Genomic DNA, 13,559 nt, shown 5'->3' on the forward strand with positions numbered 1-13,559 from the left:
CTGTCATAGCTGACATTTCCTTCGGACTCTTCCTCCTCGCTCTCCGTTTCCTCCCTCTCCTGTGACTCTGCTCCTGAACCCCTGACAACATCTGTTAGGGGCATGGCTCTGAACAGCTGTAATCTCCTGGCATTTTGAAGCTTGAGTGACCATGGAAAGACCTTAACACTATAGGCGAAACCAGAAGCTTTTCGTTAACTGATGTTATTTTCATTTTTTCTGCAGCTACCCTATTGGTACTGCTGCTTGTCCAGACCATGTATAGAAGCAGCAAAACAAGAGAGTGCTTTTCAAAATAAGACCAAACGCAACTCAGCTTGGAAGAAGCTACCACCAATACTGAAGGTGAATCAACACTATTGTTAATTCACTCCTGAAATGGAATCCTAACACTGCTACTGGGTCCACTCCAAGTAACTGCTCAAAATGACTGTAAGGGAGATGGCTACTCAGGGAATCCATATGGTAACATTTGCCACATTAGACACATTTTGGCTCCCATCCCTTGGTGCAAGCCCCTAGTGACTGGCACATAAACCTCTTCTTGCTCAAAAGAAGATTTTTATGAGCCAGCTAAGTGCAGAGAAACTATTCCAGATGGCGGAGTCTGCATGATTGGATGATCAGCTGCCCACTGTGTTAAGAGAACTGAGAGTCTTAGAAGAATTGTAGGAATGCGAGTGACAGTCTGAATAGCTTCAAGTTCAAAAGGGGTAATATTCTGAAGAGATGGGTGAGGTTATGTCACATTATTATCAATGACTCCTTTGCCGATAAGTTCCTCCTGTCAGGGAGAAGATTTATTTCCGTACAGAGTTGTTCATCTCCTATCTTCTTTTCATACAACAGTGTCCTCTTTTTGATTGATTGCCAAATCCTATCACAATCTCCTTTTGTTTCTGCTTTGTGTCACCTCAACAGATGCTTTACACATCTTGCGGACTGTACAAACAAGATGAAAATTGGGAGAACATGAGGGAACAGACTAACATGTCGAAAAGGCAAGGTGAAGTATCAAAGAGCTGTGAAGCAAAGTGAGTAGAATACGGACTCATTACCCAGAAATAATGGTCACTTATCCATGCACTGACCAGATTCAAACTCGCTTAACTGCAGTAAGGTGGTGGCCTCGTTTGCCCTCAGACCTTACCTGGGAATACTGGAACTTTGCAAAAATTGGTTGTAAATACAGTGTAAATCAGGGGTCTCCAACGTTCTTAGCACATTTGAAAATCTGAGAAACTGCTGTGGGCACCACAAGATACATACTTCAAAGAAAATAAAAAAAACAACTGGTGATGCTCAGAACCCCTCCCCAGATTTTTTATTGAAAAGGGACAAAGATATCTCACAAGGGTGAGAACACTAGTCACTGACTTGAACCAACTCCACTTCTCCTCATTAGGAATTTCTGGATAATTTTGTGACCTGTATATCACAGGTTGGCCAGGTTCTATATGTGTTCACTATTATTGTTGACAAATCATCATAATCAAACAATTTTATCTAAGGGCTGTTATTCTGAGACAACTCCTGCCACCATTGACGAATGATACTTTGTCAACTATCTGCGGTCATTATAACCCAGTAGTGATTGGCAGGCCAACATTGCTTGCCTGACCTCTATCACTGTGATGCACCAGAAGGGCGAGTGGTGAGATGGTAGCAAGGGGCAAACACACCAGCAGAGCCAATTTGGTGTTCCTGCTGGTGTATTTGCACCATACCAACTTTGCCAATGGCCCTCCTCTCCTCCTTGCCTCCTGGTATGCCCTAGTGATGGCGGTGCCAGGAGTTCAGGTGAACAGCACTACCCAGACCCGCAAAGCACTACTGTTCAAACCTCATTTTGGGTTTCCAGGAAACTGACTTTTCATCCATCCTGCATACCAGAGAGGACAATTCTCCAAACGATAATAACCATGGAAACAGGGTGATGCGGCATGCTGGGTATCCGATGTTCCTCTATATTTATCATCGTTAAATAAAGAATTGACATGGCCTCATGCAGCTACTTTCGTTATATTTGTTTGGAATTTCTATTGCAGCAAGATCCAAAACACCAACCAGTCTACTATAGAAAGCCAGAGTTGCTTTATCCTTGAACCTACCAGAGGGTGACATTCTTCTAGCAGAGGAAGAGGTGGGAAGCAGCCAACACTCCACTGGCTCCTCCCTCCTTCAACTGTCACCTGGCAGAAGCTATTCCATCAGGCTAAGAGAAAATTGGGAAGCGGGGGAACTTTACTGGAATTAGTAAGAGACCACAAGCAAGGCCTTTGGGCTTCTCTACCAGAACTAATTCCTCTGGTCCTAATAAGAATTTTGTAACTTTGAAGAACCAATACCTGAGTTTGCTTGTCTTCCTCTTCCATTTTTAATTTTATGCCATTAACTTTTAGACAATAAGTCCTAGAACAGGAGTGGTCTTGTTTTATTTATCTTATGTAAGCCACCACCATTACAGATAATGTGAAGAGGATGACAAACCATGTTGATTGATGCCTTCTTGGTTTGTACTAACTTTTCAATATAAAGCAAGTCAAATAAAGTGCTACCATAATATCACTATTTTGCACTGGTAATTTAGCAATATTTTTTTTAATCTAAGAGATACAGTAGCATGAGCTACGGCTTAGTTTCTGATAGCAGTGTTGTAAAATCAAAGATGGCTACTCTTCTTCACAATCTGAAACATACATTCTATTCTCTTCCCTGTCTTTGTACTTTCAGCGGGATGTTATTGTCATCTTCCAACTGTTTAAACAATGCAGTACCCAAGTGCAAAGCATTACCTAATCTCACAGAACAATACTAACAAACATTAATTTATGCAGCTTTAAGCTCCTTTCTTTTTTGCTGGCTTAGAAAAATTAATCAAATGTCTGATTGACAATTGACATAAACATTGTCTTGGACCGAATACTTAAAATTGAATGTCAGATTGTCAAAACAATTCTCAATTAAAGAACAAGACAATATTAAGTGGGACAAATAGCTACTGTGTTTTGTTCTGTTTGTGAAGAAAGGAGTCAAATATAATGAAGTCTACTCCTCTGTCATTGATAAAGTATTTTTACGTCTAATGTTTCTGTTTGTTCCTTTCTGTTTTTTTGCTATCAAAGCAGATGTCCTTAAATGATTGTGACAAAATGGGAAAGCTTCACATTCCTTAATTGTTTCTATTTTTATTAGCACATAAAAGGCAAAATCCTCCCGGTGAAAGAAATGGAAACAATTAAAATTCAGAACTGAACCTGTACCACCTGCTCGTTACATGCAATCTCAGCTTCTGCGCATACATAATGCCTACAAGAAAATGAACAGGAACTGGCTTGCCTCCTGTTTCAGAAAGATGGACTGCATTATTCTTTCCTGCAGGCTGATAACTTATGTCTAAAACAGATGCAATAACCAGACCGTCCTGCAAAAGTACAATCCAGTTGGTGGTATCTTCTGCTGAGCGGCTGTCCAAAACCAATAAATAGTTCCTTCTGCTGTGATGAAACAGCGGTTTTGTGTCATCGATTCAGATATTGATAGAATCTCGTTTTTGCTGATATGGTATTACAAAGGTCTCTCTGCATCCTGACACACCACTATTAGTGAAAGGTTCCCCCTGCAAAACTGTATAAAATTTGACAGGAGCACTGCAAACAGAAAGGCAGGCTCCTCTACCCGTTTTTTTAGTCTCTCCAGAAAGCAGCACCAAGAATCAATGTAATCGGCAGAACCGACGCATCTTGTAAATATCAGCTTCATCTGTAGAAGCCAACTTTATCCTCTCTTTGTCTAATGAGCCAAATATTTCAACCCTCGCAAAAGAGGTAAGGAGGAGAAACAAGGAATATGTCATCTCCTCCTGCACCTTCTCATGGTAGCACAGGTGTTTCTTTAGGAAACATATAGCACAGAAATCCTCTTAGACTCTTCCACTTTTGATAGAATCTCTGGTGAAAAGTTATTCGGTTTGAGTTACATGTGTCATAAATACTTCATACGTTCTAAGCAATTTTGGAGATTATTGAAGGTAGTTAGTACTGAGCCTGGGTGGCATCTGGCTGGTCTACTGTGGATTGCAATGTAATTAATTTTATTTGACTGTGTTGATTTTATTGGAATTGTACGGTATGGTTGTGAAGCAGCCCGGCATGCTGCAAATATAAGTAACGGCTTAAAAAATTAGTGAAAGGGGGAGAGAAAAAGAAAAGAAAAGCCAGAAACCAAACCTTTGAAATTGGGGTGAGGTAAGAAGCACACAAGGGACGCGGGTGGCGCTATGGGTTAAACCACAGAGCCTAGGACTTGCCGATCAGAAGGTCGGCGGTTCGAATCCCCGCAACAGGGTGAGTTCCCGTTGCTGGGTCCCTGCTCCTGCCAACCTAGCAGTTCAAAAGCATGTCAAAGTGCAAGTAGATAAATAGGTACCGCTCCAGTGGGAAGGTAAACAGCGTTTCTGTGCGCTGCTCTGGTTTGCCAGAAGCGGCTTAGTCATGCTGGCCACATGACCCGGAAGCTCCCTTGGCCAATAAAGCGAGATGAGCGCCACAACCCCAGAGTCGGTCACGACTGGACCTAATGGTCAGGGGCCCCTTTACCTTTACCTTTAAGAAGCACATGCTAGATTCCTTCCACAGTCACAATATCCTGTTATAGTGGGTCAATCAATAGAGTTTTAAAAAGGAAAATCTGCATTAATTTTGAGAAAAATTGAGTAGGAGACTCAACACACCTTTCTACCTTTCTCCCCAATATCTGTGGCATTTGTGCCATCAATCTGTTTGGAAAGTTATATGTACTTTTAAGAAAACCACAAGAGTAGAAAAAACACAAAGCCTTGTAGAACTGCAAAAAAGGAAAGACAACACTGTTACAATAGCTGAGGTTGCTTTTTATCAAAAGGTGACAAATTCTACAAAGGATTAAGCTCAAAAGGCTTTAAGCCAAGCTGGTCAAAGTGTATATTCTGCCCTGTTGTATTCTATTAGTCTTTTCTATGCTCACACTTTCAAATCTAGCAAAGAATAAGTTGACAGTAAAATGACAGTGAGATACATTCTCCAGTCGCCGCAAAGACTATGGTGCAATATGAAACTGTCAGGGAAACTTATGTGTGTGTATACACATGTTCACAATGAAATATGATCTCCCTAAATTTGAGGCTGTTGATTATGATTAAAACGAGGCAGAGCAAAACAAATTCAGAATGTACCACCATCCATGATGCATGATGACTGTTGCTTAGGATTGACAGGTTTCCTAAGTCTGCTGCCAAAGGGCAGTGCCTTGGAGTTTCAAGATAGTACCTGCTGAAGCTGGAAGTGCTTACACATAAAGAGATCACAACCTTGCCTTTCTAGGAAAGGTACCACAGAAGTAGTAGACATATCTCAAATGATCTCAAGTGGCAGGGATAGGAAATATCCTTCCCCCAAGGCAGGGTTGGGGAACCTTTGAGTGGGATTCAACTAATAAATCCCATGAGTTGAAGCCATGCACAAGGACTTTTGTTTGTACAGGGCTTTCCCCTTTCCTCCCACTGTGTGGCCCCTAAAATTGGGTTGGGTGTGTCAAGAGAACCCCCAGAAAAGTGCACTTAGGGTTGGGAGTGTTAGAATTCCTGCTCCATGACTGCAGTCATGGGATTGTTGTCTATCACATGACAATGTGTGTGTTGACTCCACAGCGTGGGAAGTGACAGAGACAGGATGTTTGTGTTACTGTGTTCCATGAAGTGGGACTATTGTCCTTTGTTCTTTTTCTCTTTGCTGTCTGATGCTAGAGAGAGAGGGAGCCATGTTGCAGTGCTCTGTGTGTTTATATGTAAATAAAATAGATTAGCCAAAATGCTGAGTTCTGTTACGCAAGCTGCAAAGACTCTGCGGATCCCTAAGTGTGCCGGTGTCTGTTGGCATCGGTCGCTGTGGTGTTCAGGCTGATGAAAGCTTTCAAAGCTCCTAAATGATCGACCAGGAGGGAGAGAACATGCCAGTTGGGCATGTGTCTCTTGTTGTTGTTTAGTCGTTCAGTCGTGTCCGACTCTTCGTGACCCCATGGACCAGAGCACGCCAGGCACTCCTGTCTTCCACTGCCACCCGCAGTTTGGTCAGATTCATGTTTGTAGCTTCGAGAATACTGTCTAACCATCTCATCCTCTGTCGTCCCCTTCTCCTTGTGCCCTCCATCTTTCCCAACATCAGGGTCTTTTCCAGTGAGTCTTCTCTTCTCATGAGGTGGCCAAAGTATTGGAGCCTCAGCTTTACGATCTGTCCTTCCAGTGAGCACTCAGGGCTGATTTCCCTAAGAATGGATGCGTTTGATCTTCTTGCAGTCCATGGGACTCTCAAGAGTCTCCTCCAGCACCAGAATTCGAAAGCATCAATTCTTTGGCGATCAGCCTTCTTTATGGTCCAGCTCTCACTTCCATACATCACTACTGAGAAAACCATAGCTTTTACTATACGGACCTTTGTTGGCAAGGTGATGTCTCTACTTTTTAAAATGCATGTGTCTCTACCAGGATCCTATTCGAGTGTAGGATGAGCTGACAAGGAGGGGGGTCATTTCCTCTGCCAAACAAAAATATTTGCCCTGATGAAACGATCACCTTAGTGCAACATTGAAACCCTCCCTTTGGCCCTCCAATTGTTGCTTATCCACACATTGATCATCCCTGAACAATGGCCGGGTCTCATGGGAGTTGCAATCCAACAACAAATGGGCAGGAGGGAAGGTCCTCTTTTTGATCACAGGCCTATGGCCCCCCAGAGGTCGCTGGTGAATAAATGCATGTCTTGTTCTGGCTGTTCTTCAGTGCAGAATGTTTGCCCACTTTCCCACCTCTGTTCAAAATGCATCTAGTATACCTTCATTATGTGTCCACTTTTCTGTCACTTGCAGCAAGAGCAAACTGCTAAGACTGGGAGAATGTGCTGGTAAAGAGTTATGTGAAAACCTTGGAAGGAAGTTGGGGGGGTAAGACCTGTGGAAAAAACAGTGTTTCATTCTGTGACTCTGCTCCTTTCCCAGGATTCCCTGAGAAGGAGGCTAAAATTCTCAAACGATAGGCTTTGTTATAAATTGTAAAAAAGGTAGGCAGAATCAAACCACCTTGAATATAGATTTTGTAAGAAGGGGAACATTGTCTCCATACAAGTACTCTCCAGGCCGTACAGCAGCTTATGCTGTGTGGATAAAAATGTGGATAAAAATTTACCCCGCTCTCCTTCTTTGGTGAATAAAAGGATTTTGGAATATTCCATGGTTTCCTGGGGAAAAATCAGTTTTTTAGGAGACTAGAATAGAATAGATTTTTTGTGAATCATTATCAGATCACTTGTAGAAATATTTCTTTCTCTCACTTCAGGCCACCATATTAGTTAATGTTGGTTAGATAGGAAATAAATAAATTATGGACCTATAATGCAGTATTACTGCTATTCATCAACAGACTGGAAACAGCAGTACTTTTTTATTCCATCAGTCAATAACATGGCAAGCAGTATCCACAGCAAAATACTTCATTAGAACAAGCTACTCTTTCAAATCATTAATAAAACTTTCCAGTCAGGTAGTTGGCCTTGGGGAATGAAGAGGAAACAGCACAGGTTTCGGTTGTCATCAATCTTCGGTGAGCAATGGGCAGGGGTCGAACATACATGCTTGTTTAAGGGTGTAAAAAGAGTTGATTTGCAGTAGCTTTCATCTAATCTTTCAGAGAAAACTCAAAGGAATTTTGTGCTATTTGTTTATCTGCCCTGGGGGCACCTCTTAGGATGCTTCTAAACAGAGGACTTTGAACATTTAAAGCTGCCTTATATGGAATCAGACTTTTGGTCCATGTTTTCTACACTGACTGGCCGTGACTCTCCAGAGTTTCAAACAGGGTTCTTCCCCAGTCCTACCTGGAGATCATAGGGATTCAACCTGGGAGCTTTTGCACATAAGGCGATTTCCCATTGTGTATCCCTCCAAATGCCACACAATGGTGTCGACATTCCTCACACTTCCAAGCCATACAGGGGCTGTGCTCATCCTGAAGGCCAATCGCAGGTCAACCCACTGATAGCACTACAACCTAGCATTATTCACCGCCTGTTCCTTGACTTCCTGTATCGTACTACGTTGGGAACGTGCTCTTCAAGCGCAAATTTAGGAAGTCTCAGAGAGGCTTTTGTCAATGATCAAATGAGGCAACTCAAGAGCGTTAAGGAGGTTTTCCGTGCTGCAGAATCATCAGTGCGCAGAAGCCAAAGAGATCTATGTCTCATTCCATGGTTTCTTGAATCCCTTCTCATCACCATTGCCTCTCTTCCATCCCTAATGAGTGGCAGACTTAAAGGGATGGATGCAATTAAATTGCCTGAGGCTTTGCCAAGAGAAGATGGAAAAGATGAGTGAAGGAGATACAGCTGAAAAGTATTTTGGATACTTCTGATTTTTGTGTAAAGCATTTTTCTTGAAGTTAATGCGGAGCTGCTCTTAAATTTCTGTGGAAGATACTTTAGTGAGAATGGTATTATTTTACTTACAATAATTAATGTGGAAGTAGCTGCCTTTTTTTGAAGATCTTGTTGGTTTGACTAAGTACATGTCCCCTGCCTTGGGCCAATAAGAGGAGGAAATAGTTTCACCACAGCCTAAATTAATTTTGGAAATGTTTCTCAAGCAAATTGTCCTAATTCAACTCTCCTTGAAGTAAATCTCCTTATTAGATTCCCTGCACCCCCTGAATCCTCCATTAGATTAGGCCTGCAATCCTAAACACATTTGGCCAGTGAGTTATTTATTTTCATCTCTTCAATAACCACCCGTTCAACAAAGTCCTCTGGGAAGTTTACAAAACAAGTAAGTCACAGTGACCTTAGTGAGACTTGCTTCCAAGTAAGCACTATGATGCAATTTTTTTTTTAAAGAAAATTGTAAAAAGAGTAGCATTTGTTTTATTTTCTGTTTCACATGTGTTTTTGGGTTGAGTTCAGCAACCGCACAAAGCATTTGTTTGACCATCCAGTGACTTGCACGGGTCCACTTTGTGTGGGACACATTTGAATGAACTGACAGGGCATGGTAGCAACGTTTATAGACTGCTCCCAACAAACAGGAACTTAGCTGCATGCCATGTATGGAGTCAAAACAGGATCTCTGGCAAATGGTTTGGGGGAACAAGGCCAGAGCAAGTGGTGCAGCCCATGCTTTGTATCCAGAAGGTCCCATCCTAGGTTCAATACCCAGCAACTCCAAGGAAGGTAACTTAAGCAGCAAGGCTGAAATATCTGTCTGACACGCTGGACCACTTCTAGCCAAAGCATCATGCTTGGTATATGCCTATGTACCAGGACTGCCTGGTACATAAAAAACAACAGCAACGCACAGAAAAGCTCAAGATACACGTTGATCTACCTACATGTAGTTGTTATCCCTGAGAAACATAGAAAATAACAGGATATGTTTATCTGAAAGTCTTCAAACTTACACAACCCTTACAAAATTAGCTGATGAAGGTGACTACATCGAAACAGGGCCCTGTCCTGGTTCCTAATCCATAATTGACTTCTGCTCTATGATTGAAACTGAGTCTTCATCTGCAAGCTGATAAATTATAAGGATCAACATTATTGTCGAGTGAAAAAGAAAAAAATCTTTGTAACGAATTATTGTGTTATACATATCTATATGAGTTTGAGTTTGTAATCTCTGTTAGAGTTTGTAATCTCTACTTGAGTTTGTAATTCTTGTCAGAATACATACTTTTGAATGGATTAGTTTTTGTTACTATTGACTACTGACTTGTGAGTAGGGACCTCTCCCATTATTGAAACCTACACTGGCCTGAGTTCTTGGTGTGCTTTTTTCTTGGTATATGTACCAGGCCTGCCTATGTACAAGGCAACTCCACATGTTTACATAAGTGCACTCAAGATATTCTTGAAATTCCTGATGCTCAGAAGCCAATAATTAACCCTTTTATAGATTCCCTGTGACTTGTAGCTAGTTGGTTTTTTTAAACTGTATTCAGTATTTGAGCTAAGTGTTCATTATGACAATAATCAGATGTACAGAAGCTTGCGTGAAATGTGTTTTGTTCCATTAAGCCAAACCTGAGAGAGTTAAACTTCTCTGCTGAGCCTAGTACACTTTGAATCCAAGTCAATCTGGCATATTTTTCACAAATCAGCTATGCCTAATCCCCTAAAGGCAGTAATTACCCCCTCAGCATCCTCAGAAGTGGGATTTATTTAAGTTTCACAGCTCCGTCCTATAAGCCTCTATGCAGGGCTTGAGCGCTGATAGATCTTTGCTTATTGCCCAATCCCAACCCCAGTGTCAATGTAGGAACTAGCCAAGCCCCCCAAATTTCAGCTTCAAAACATAGCATCTGACTGACCAGCGATTAAGTGCACAGGGTGGTAGGTCTCCTTGATGAAGGTTCAGAAAGGTGCCTTTGCCCCCTTGCCAAGGATTATGTGCTGTTTTACCTGCAGCAGTTTAAAGCAGAGTTTGTGCTACTGCAGATAAAGTAGACTCGCAGGATCAGTCTGCACCTTGATAGTCTCTTATTTTTAGAAAGAAAAAATGCCAAGCTAAAAAAACACACCCTTTCCTGACATTAACTTTTCTAATACTACATATATTTGAATCCTAGGTAGAACAGATGGTGAAATATAATGTATCCGCTGGGAGCTAAATGGAATTTACCAGCTGCAGGGGACAGTAAAGTATTAGAAGGAAGGGTACAAATAGTGAAAGTAGATTCGGTTCAACTTGCTTTTGATGAGGCATAAAATAAAATGTAAATAATTTCTGTTCAGAAGAAATTAGCATAATGGTTTTGGCATTTGCAACAAGAATAAGCCTGCGTTTTCTAACCTAGATTTGCAAGCGAAGGAGAAGTCACACCATTTACCTGGATTTGCAGGAAGGATTATATCAATTCTATTATCACTGGCAGTAATGAAACGCAGCGCTGAGGCCATTAGCATTGTGCACAATAAAGAGGGTGTGATTAGTCTCAACTTGGATTTGCAATGCAAAAAAATTAAAAGAAAATGCCACGAAGCTGGATATGAGCAAAGGAAAAAGCAAGTGCTATTAACCCAAGCTTCCGCCACAGAAAAGTGTCAATATTACAAACAGGTTTGCAATTAAATCAGTGTCAATGGAGCCGACAAAAGAAGTTCATAATTAGGAAGATGTAGTTATCATTGACCTGGATTTTCCACAAAGACCATAACTAGGTTTTAATTTCAAAACATCTGATCTCTGCATCTCACAAAGGAAGGCCTCATTGTTATTAGCCCTTCATGATCAGAGAATGCTATTATGATGCCAGAGATGACTTTTGCAAATGGGTAGCTGGGCACAATGAAGCCACATGCTAAATGTGAAAATTGAACTTTATGATAAGTTTCACACAGTGCAAACCGAACCTCAGACCAACACGACCATTTCTGGGAGTCTTGGTGCATGAAATTTGAAAACAGTGTTTGCTTTTTACCTTCTACAACCTGATCTTGCACAGCACTTTTAGCTCGACTGTAACAACATGTCCCCTCCCCAAGACAAGATGTCCATCGCCACAGCCACTCAGCAAGTGAGTCTTTAAGTGTATCCACCCCCCAAAGAGTGGCCTAGCTGAGGACTGATCTGACCAGGAGGAACTTGTTAACCTGGACCCCACCATCAAATACCCTTCCGGGAATTGTGGGGCCTATTGTCACACTGCAGTCAGCTCTGCAAGAAGGTGCCAGAACTGGGTGCAGGTGTTGATGGCACTGCAAACTTGGTCACTAGGGTCATGTTGGCAAAAAGAGGCCTCTATAAACAGTCCTCCGACACTTTGGCCAGGGATAAAAGAATAACCTCTTGGAGAAAAGCAATGACAAACCTAGACAGCATCTTAAAAAGCAGAGAGATCACCTTGCCGACAAAGGTCCGTATAGTTAAAGCTATGGTTTTCCCAGTAGTGATGTATGGAAGTGAGAGCTGGACCATAAAGAAGGCTGATCGCTGAAGAATTGATGCTTTTGAATTATGGTGCTGGAGGAGACTCTTGAGAGTCCCATGGACTGCAAGAAGAACAAACCTATCCATTCTTAAGGAAATCAGCCCTGAGTGCTCACTGGAAGGACAGATCCTGAAGCTGAGACTCCAGTACTTTGGCCACCTAATGAGAAGAGAAGACTCCCTGGAAAAGACCCTAATGTTGGGAAAGATTGAGGGCCCAAGGAGAAGGGGACGACAGAGGACGAGATGGTTGGATAGTGTTCTCGAAGCTACCAGCATGAGTTTGACCAAACTGTGGGAGGCAGTGGAAAACAGGAGTGCCTGGCATGTTCTGGTCCATGGGGTCACAAAGAGTCAGACACGACTAAACAACTAAACAACAACAACAACAACAACAACAACAACAACAAAGAATAACCTATAATTCTAATCAGAACACAATATGGATCCAAGCCAAATGTCTGCCTATGGTATTTTGATGCCACCTGGGAAATTTCCTTTTCTAAATCATCCTAATTGAGTTTTGTGTTTTTGCCACACTCCTCTAAGTCAAAAGTAGACACAAAGGGGGGGGGGAGAGGCATATTTATCAACCTAGTTTTCAAGGGAGCATGGGCACATAGAACTTGTATCAAGTATTCAAAAGCAAAAAACCAAGACACACTACTAGCACACTACTAGATTTAGGATTGATCACGAGGGACGCGGGTGGCGCTGTGGGTTAAACCACAGAGCCTAGGACATGCCAATCAGAAGGTCAGCGGGTCAAATCCCCGCAACGGGGTGAGCTCCTGTTGCTCAGTCCCTGCCAACTTAGCAGTTCCAAAGCACATCAAAGTGCAAGTAGATAAATAGGTACCACTCTGGGGGGAAGGTAAACGGTGTTTCCGTGCGCTGCTCTGGTTCCCCAGAAGCAGCTTAGTCATGCTGGCCACATGACCCAGAAGCTGTAAGCCGGCTCCCTCGGCCAATAAAGCGGGATGAGCACCGCAACCCCAGAGTCAGCCACGACTGGATGTAATGGTCAGGGGTCCCTTTACCTTTACACTGAAATACTAAAATAGTGGAGGGGGAGAAGAGACACCAAAACAACCCCATAACGCCATAGCATATAACGTTTAAGGATTTGGGAGTGGGGTGGAGGGAATTGTCAACTAAATGGGAGGGGGACATGGAATGGGTAGGTCACTCTTTCTCAATGTCCCCAGTTACAGAAGAGAGAGCTGCCATAGAAAGCCATGGAGAAACTGACACTTCCCCAATGGAGAGAGCAGCCCAATGAGGACTGTGTATGTCCAATGAGCACAGAATGCTGACTTGGAAGGTGGAGGAAAACCATGGGGAGGGCTGATGAAATGGAGAAGCACTCAACACAGCAACATTTTCTTGTAGGGTCTCACTTGTCTGAGTTGAATTTACCAGCTTACCTTTTTCTTCCCCTTTGTTTTCTTGATTAGTTCTATCTACCTCAGGTGCCTGTGGTTTCTCTTCTTGTATGGTCTCCTCCTGGGTTATCAAAGTCTCTGAACAGAACAAAACACAGAGAATACAGA

At 42.3% G+C, this 13,559-nt stretch overlaps 2 protein-coding genes and 1 long non-coding RNA gene across 10 annotated transcripts in view; 1 reads left to right on the forward strand and 2 right to left on the reverse strand.

Moving 5' to 3' along the window:
* The window catches only part of LOC310673407 (uncharacterized protein), a 73,844-nt gene extending 70,849 nt beyond the window's left edge, over positions 1–2,995 (forward strand). Inside the window, exons 3-5 of one of the 3 annotated variants that reach the window (XM_083431878.1) lie at positions 226–345; positions 922–1,034; positions 1,862–2,995. In XM_083431878.1, coding sequence (XP_083288004.1) covers positions 226–345; positions 922–1,034; positions 1,862–1,937 — 309 coding nt within the window. In that variant the 3' untranslated portion in view covers positions 1,938–2,995. The remainder of the gene's footprint in view (positions 1–225; positions 346–921; positions 1,035–1,861) is intronic. The other 2 variants (XM_083431879.1, XR_014508982.1) reach the window with 2 other exon arrangements.
* The window catches only part of MACROD2 (mono-ADP ribosylhydrolase 2), a 987,387-nt gene that overhangs the window by 50,398 nt on the left and 923,430 nt on the right, over positions 1–13,559 (reverse strand). For all 6 annotated transcript variants that reach the window (XM_083431708.1, XM_083431705.1, XM_083431709.1 and 3 more), the window contains one exon: positions 13,434–13,529. In XM_083431708.1, coding sequence (XP_083287834.1) covers positions 13,434–13,529 — 96 coding nt within the window. The remainder of the gene's footprint in view (positions 1–13,433; positions 13,530–13,559) is intronic.
* LOC310673492 lies at positions 8,920–13,135 on the reverse strand. Its single transcript, XR_014509073.1, has 2 exons — positions 12,425–13,135; positions 8,920–11,862 (listed from the first exon to the last, which is right to left on the reverse strand). It is a non-coding gene; the product is annotated as an uncharacterized lncRNA (long non-coding RNA).

The sequence above is a fragment of the Podarcis tiliguerta genome (genome assembly GCF_965153285.1).
Source record: "Podarcis tiliguerta genome assembly, chromosome: 3".
Taxonomy (NCBI): Eukaryota; Metazoa; Chordata; class Lepidosauria; order Squamata; family Lacertidae; genus Podarcis; species Podarcis tiliguerta.